At 44.1% G+C, this 6,778-nt stretch overlaps 1 protein-coding gene across 1 annotated transcript; it reads right to left on the reverse strand.

The window, feature by feature from the left end:
• Positions 1 to 1,473: 1,473 nt before the first annotated feature.
• Positions 1,474 to 6,063, reverse strand: LOC147616963 (kinesin-like protein KIN-14U). The gene is made up of 10 exons (XM_086776611.1): positions 5,220 to 6,063; positions 4,998 to 5,081; positions 4,524 to 4,688; positions 4,314 to 4,420; positions 3,927 to 4,105; positions 3,551 to 3,712; positions 3,245 to 3,460; positions 3,089 to 3,126; positions 2,752 to 2,879; positions 1,474 to 2,441 (listed from the first exon to the last, which is right to left on the reverse strand). The coding sequence occupies exons 1-10, from the start codon at positions 5,482 to 5,484 to the stop codon at positions 1,632 to 1,634; spliced, it is 2,154 nt and encodes a 717-aa protein (XP_086632737.1). The 5' UTR covers positions 5,485 to 6,063; the 3' UTR covers positions 1,474 to 1,631.
• Between the last annotated feature and the right edge of the window lie 715 nt (positions 6,064 to 6,778).

Here is a 6,778-nt window from a genome sequence, read left to right on the forward strand (position 1 = left end):
AGAGAACTTTGCAAGCTACTCTTAGTGCTCAAGAGTCTAGGAAGAAGAAGAAAATTAGCCGCAAAACTTTTACTTTTTAAAATTTTGATGGCAAGAAAGATACTTGCACAGTACTTGTATGGCTTAGTCAACTTGACGATTACTTTTCGGGGGAGAAATTCATCGAGAAGGATAAAATCAAGTGTGCTAGTAATCATTTAGTAGAAAGTGCAGCATTATGGTGGAACATGACTAGAATTAACAAGTACAAACCTAAATCTTGGAAGGAATTTTAGAACCTCATCAAGAAGGATTTCTTACCTCCATTATACAAAGCTAGGGCTAGACAACGATGGGCCACCTTCACACAGCTTGAGAAGGAAAATATGTTCCCTTATATATGGAGGATAGATTTTGGTAGACCTTGTTACAAATACAAGTAATTGAGAAAGTTCACAACAAGAATCAAAGAAAAAAGTTTATAGCAGGTTTTAAACCCAAAATTCGAGTAGAAGTGAACATGTTTCTACCGCACTCTCTTAGCTCAGCTATTTCCAGCGATAAATTATGAAATGAAAAATGGTATCCCAAAGGAAACAACGACAACTGAATTCTTGACATTGAAGCTTAAAACTTCTTACAAACCCTTTGATAAACCTCTCAAGAAGTCCAAACCTGTCAATGAAAGAAACACATGTCAATTAAGCTAACAAAGATGATTCAAGGAAGTGTTACATGTGCAATGAGATTGGACATATTGCATTAAATTGTCCACAGAAGTCAAAGAATCAATTGGCTACGGTTAATATGATCAAAGATGACAAAAACATAATCTATGACCACGAATATTCTTACTCCTAAGGTAACGTACACATTTCTTTTAACATTTTTTACAATAAATTGTATTCAAGAGTTTTTATAAGTTTCAAGGAGAGTTTTTATGCATCAAACTATAACTTCTTGGAGAAACTGAGGTACTAGAGGTCCCGTGACACTGTTAGTGACGGTGGTCTTGTTTTACTGACATCATTTGCCACTTGCATTTTACACCAACAGACAAGTCGAATGTTGCTAGGATTGCAACACAATTGCCATAGGTGGAGTTTACACACAATTTCATAGTCATGATTAACCATTGGTGTGCTGATGTGATTTTGAATATATAATGGTTTGGACAGTACAAAACCCACATAGAATAAGATACTTGTGGATAATTTTTGCTCTAATCAAGTTTGCTATTCATCTCCAATTCCTCCACATGCAACATTGTAGAGATGGATGCTTGATTAAGCTGAAGAGATGGGTTGGTTTTGGCATTTCACTTAAGCAGTTCAAAGATCCACTTCAAGGTAATAACTTCCTTGCAATCAAGGCAAGCCAGAAAGGTTTTAAAAGATGGAGAGTAGAAAAGACTTTCTTAGGTTAGTGTTGCACAAAATGGATATGCAATCTTTCTTGTGTCTCACAGACAGACACACACACACACAATTCAAGTGCTGTAATTGTTACTTGTACTGCCATAATAGATAGCAAGGGGATCTAAATTCCATATATTCTATGGTACACAACTCTCTGTTCTAAATTTCATCCATGACTCTCTGTTCTAAATTTCATCCTCACATAAGTGGCTTTTTTTATGTATGCTTTTTTGCTTAATTTACAGAGACCAAATCAATGAGGAGAGAGCCCACCCCTTCATTAGGAGGATCAGCTCTGTCAAAAAAACGCATCAAGTCCTTGTGTTCATGGTGATCGGGCTCGATCATTCCACTTGTAAGGCGTCTTCTATTGACAGCAGGTGATCTGGCTGCCTTCTTGGGATGCTCATTGCTCCTAGGGTTTGATTGTTCTTGGAGTCTTCCTAATGGGCTTTGTGGGTCCAACTCATTATCCATGGCATCAATCACTTTGCTGATAGGAGGGATGCGAAGGGACTTCAACCCTGCAAGCTGCTGAATCAGCTCAGCTTCACACTCTACATGTTTAGTATGAGCAAGCTTGTGATCAGAGGCCAGTCCTTGTTCTGAAGGAGGGTTAAAATCCAATGGAGAAACCTTGGCTGCCCTCCTCTTAGCACAGCCAGAGGCAAGCCTCCTTTGAGATTGCACAGCTTTCTCACCCTTACCTGTGCCAGTTATGCCTGCATTGCTTTCTTCAAACCTGTCTTTTAAGCGGCTGCTCATAGTCGCCGTCATGAACCTTGGCCTGCAGACAACCCAGCCAGCTGCATCCAGGTCCCTTTTCTCCATATTCCTTTCAGGAATTGTCATTGGCTTTAATTCCACCGCATCCCTTGGATGGTCAGCTTCATGCTTATCATCATACACCACCATCTCCTTCTTCTTCCTGCAAAGGAACTCCAGCTCTTGGATGTTGTCCTGCAGGTGTTTGCAGTTACTTTCGTGCTCCTCTAGTTGTTGCCTCATTTCTTCGAGCGCCCGATCTCTTTTCTCTTTATCATGCTGCATGTACAGTCAAGGGTTCAGTATTATACTGTATTCCTGTGCTTCATTCTTACCCAAACATAGGCCTCCCTCCAGACCCTGTCTTCATGATAGAATTCATGGGCCATCAATAACATAACATGTCTTCATCTGGGCCACCAACCACATACCATGTCTTCATGACAGAAATCATGGACAATTAAACACATCTTGTTTTCATTATCGAAGTTCGGGGGCATATCAGGACTTCATGATACATTTCATTGGCCATCAATCACATCTCATGTCTTCATGATAGACAAATGCCATCTAAAAACATGGTTCTTACCAGAGAAAGTTCTTTCCCTAGATGAATGCCCCTCGCTCGTGCTGCAAAGCCCAAAGAGCAAATTGTTTCTCCAACGTCTTCTTCTCTTGGACTCACATGAACTATCATAGCAGTCTTGGCATCCTCACCTACAAAAATAAAAGGAATTAACACGCACACATTTATCACATAGGCTGGTTATACAGTGGTATCAGCCCGTCAGCAGAGAGGCCATCAGATTGCCAGTCACATGGACCAGGAATGTTTATTACACTTGTAGCATGCATGGGGAATGTTATGTAACCAGCCTTACTTTAGAGTCGTAGAGTAAACATTGCTGATCATGATGTGCACTCACCTAGGGAGTCTCTAAGGATCTGTGTGAGCTTGCTGTTTCTGCAACCACAAAAGAGAACATTTTGAGAAGATATCCAGTCCATGGGGATGCTATACACCACATAGCACCTGAACATCTATTAAACTTCAAAGAAAAAGTAAACAAACCAACACTTACCTGTAAGGAATATGTGGTTGTCTTTTTTGCAAAGCACTTATCACATCACCTAGAGCGCAGAGAGAGAGATTTATGGCTTTCCCCTCCTCGAGAGTTCGGCCCTTCGCATCTGTCTTGAGCAATCGTTCGCTTCCTCCCAGATCAATAAGCCACAGCTTACTCAAAACCGGATGCTCACCGGACTGCCCAGAGGCAGCCATTGTAACCCGAATGAGGCTGCAAGAAGAGTTATACTTTCATAATCATGGCTGGGCAGTCTAATGGAGCACTGCAATAGCTTAGATTTGAATGGAATGACGAGTTTACCAGTGTGACCTACTGGAAACCTCATTAGAGTTTGTACATGCAGTAGACCGTGCTCGGCTTCCGATCTGATAGAGTTGGCTGGCCTGCTTTGCATCTTTGACAACAAATTCCAATAGGTTCTCAACTTCTACCCACCCCTTAACGTCCATCTGGATTGAGATGCTGTATATTTCACCCATACACAATTCAAGGTCAGAAATGTGACCTGTGGAGGTGCAACAGTTGAATGAAGTCCAAAGCAAAAAAGAACATCTGGATTGAGATGCTGTATTTCACCCATACACAATTCAAGGTCAGAAATGTGACCCATGGAGGTGCAAAAATTGAATGAAGTCCAAAGCAAAAAAGAAACAAAGGAACTGATGGAAATGGGCACCGTCTGGATGAGGGATCTGTGATGCGCTGGTGAGAAGGCAGTAAATCTCTCAAGGAGCCCATGTAGAGCTCTAGCATGCTGAAGGTGAAAACATAACTCTTTCTGCTATCAAGAGAAGCCAGGTGAAACAGAAGTTGCAAAGTCCTAGGCACTATGCCTGGGGATTCCTTTGTGCCTTCCTGCAAGATCCACACAGAGCTGGATTTCATAAGCCTCATCAACTCATGGTTCTCAAAAGTTGGGTTTGGTAAGAGAGCAAATTTGTACCATAACCCTGTAGAGTAAAATCATATGCCCATGCTCCATGTGAGATTGGGCATAGTGGATTGGACCTTGACTTCCTCATGACGGATTGGTAATAATCAGGGCCACCATACAACAGCTTACCATTGTGAAGGTTTTGCCCGCCCCAGTTTGTCCATAGGCAAAAACACATACATTATGACCATCAAGAGCCGATCTCACTAGCGGCCCAACCTCAGCAAACACCTCATCTGTTGCACAAGCATAGCTTCAGCATGATGCAAAATCCATGGAAGCACAGAAGAAGTAACAGATGTATAAGATGAAAGGTATGGACAAAGTGATAACTAGCACCTTGAGATGATGCAAACTGGAAGACTCTGTCTAGCTGGAATGCTTTCCTCCTTCCTGATGTTGTGATGAGAAGCTTGTTGAGGGCAGGCGTGGCCACCACGGCTGCTCTAGAGTGCTGCTCTTTGTTGAAAAGAGGCCTTACCCTGCAGAAGACCCTCACATTGCCTGCATTTGTATGTCCAATTTTTAGGACGAATTGTAGAGCATGTAATGAGTGGTGATGGACTATGTGGAACCACAAGTTAGGGTGTTTTGCAGGCAAAAGATGAGGTTTCTAGCACCCATGGCATGTTGCTGTTTGCAAACATGGGGGACACACACCAAAATGTGAGGAATAAAAGCTTGCAGGCCATAAATGGGGAGTCCCTCTCCGAAACTGTGTAGGTGAGTACAAATAATACAACTGCATTTGGCCATAAATGATCACTGAACAGGAAGACCGGCTGTCTAACATGTATGAGTAAACCAAGATACCTTTCAGATCAAGGTATTTGTTGAGCAAATGGCTTCTGGAGGAGTCTTCTTCTTTCAGAAGGGCCCTGAGCTTGGCAAGTTCACCTAAGAGAGATGCAAACATGCATGTAATAAAGCCAATGCCAAAAAGCTCTCTCTCTCATTCCACCCACCCACCCACACACACACACACACACACACACACACACACACACACACAGTCACACGCACGCGCATTTTTACCTTCCAGTTTGCAAATGTCTTCTTCTACATGTTCCCTGTCCTGCTCGCTTATGGGCTCAAGAGGGCAGCTATCCAAGAAGGGCGAATTGGGCGCCTTGCAAAGGCCGGACAAATCCTCGATGATGAAGCGGACGGATTCCGCCCATCGGGAGGTAAAATCTTGCTTGGATCCCAGTAAGGATTGAATGGATTGTCGCAAATTCTGTAGCGATTTGGGCAGCTGTAGAGGCCCATCAAGCTTGGGCTCCTCTTTGGGTAGCAGCATCAGCACCCAAGAAAAACAACAGTACTCTTGACTGCGGGAAATTCAAAAAATCAGAATATAAGTAACTCAAAATCAGCGCCGAGTGTTGCCGTGAGCGAGCAATATTGTGTAATGTTTTTGCGCTGAGGTGAAGAAAGGGGTATCTGCATTGCCGCCATGGAAGCTAGAGGGAGGAACGAAGGGGTCAAAGGAGAGAGGTGGAGCCTGGAGGTCCTTCTGAAGTTCTGCTTTTGAAGACCCAACAGCCAGTATGATATAGTACTGAGGCCTCCCTTCGCTTCCATCATCAACGTCTACGGTAAAGCTTAGCTCATGGGCTTGCCGCCCACTTGTTGCTGCTCTCTAATGGAGTTGGTCTGCTAAAGGAGAAGCAGTATTAAGGCAGTTTTGGGCGATGGCGATCCTTTCCCTCCTTGTCTTTGTCTTGCTACCTAGGTGTGTGCATACTGCATAGGCCCCCCCTCCCCAAACATGAGCAGAAAGACATTCGCTTGTTGTGGAATGATGGAGAACACACACAAGGAAAGCGATTCGGCGTTGCAGGGCCCAGGCCCGCCAGCTCTGCTTTGTTGGTCGCAATGATGAGAGAGAGAGAGAGAGAGAGAGAGAGAGAGACGTAGACCGTGGACGGTGGCCCGTGAGAAGAAACTGGCGGTGGACCACCGCCCGAGGCTTTAAACGTCGCCACCGTCAATGTGAAGGTCTTGATTTATTTGCAGGCTTTCTACCTTATTGGGGATTTTGCTGGCACACATCTGACCTCCATCACTATAAGTCTTGACTTCACTTACTACTTGTACTCAGTACTGATGCACAGCCTCAGGACTATCTCCACATCACGTTTAATGCACGAGATGACGAGATCAACGGCGTGGAATTGGGGCACGATAAAAGGGACGATCGCGGCCCTTCACGTGGCATTTGGCACGGGTTTACAAAAAAGGTAAACCTTGGCAGGGGGCACGTGTCGTTGAGTGTCACATGGCGGGTTTCTAGTGTCATGTGGCTGCCAATCGGGCATCAAGATTGCGCGAAAATCAACCTCAGGTATGAATGCATGTCGCCTCGTCATCATGGTTATGCATGCTAGCAAGTCAGCTCGCCTCCCACATGTGCGAGAGACTTGGCCATAGCAATCTTTTCGCAACTTTGTGGTGGCAGGACTACCGTTCATGAGGGCTTCCCCGTTGTGAGCGCTTCTTGACTGTGTGCGCGTTAGGGTTTAGACAATCTTTTCTTCACTCTTTGTGCAGGGTTTAGGGTGGGTTTAGGTACAGTCTGCATAGCTGTATAG

Source organism: Cibotium barometz, chromosome 37 (genome assembly GCF_041138505.1).
Source record: "Cibotium barometz isolate CiBa-2024 chromosome 37, ASM4113850v1, whole genome shotgun sequence".
Lineage (NCBI taxonomy): Eukaryota > Viridiplantae > Streptophyta > Polypodiopsida > Cyatheales > Cibotiaceae > Cibotium > Cibotium barometz.

What these genes read in the sequence shown, in the direction of transcription:
- LOC147616963 (XM_086776611.1), bottom strand. Translation starts at nt 5,484, where the DNA reads ATGCTGCTACCCAAAGAGGAGCCCAAGCTTGATGGGCCTCTACAGCTG. An exon ending in AGACATTTGCAAACTGGAAG is followed by an intron (nt 5,082 to 5,219) that starts GTAAAAATGCGC and finishes CATCTCTCTTAG; the next exon opens with GTGAACTTGCCAAGCTCAGG. An exon ending in CAAATACCTTGATCTGAAAG is followed by an intron (nt 4,689 to 4,997) that starts GTATCTTGGTTT and finishes ATACAAATGCAG; the next exon opens with GCAATGTGAGGGTCTTCTGC.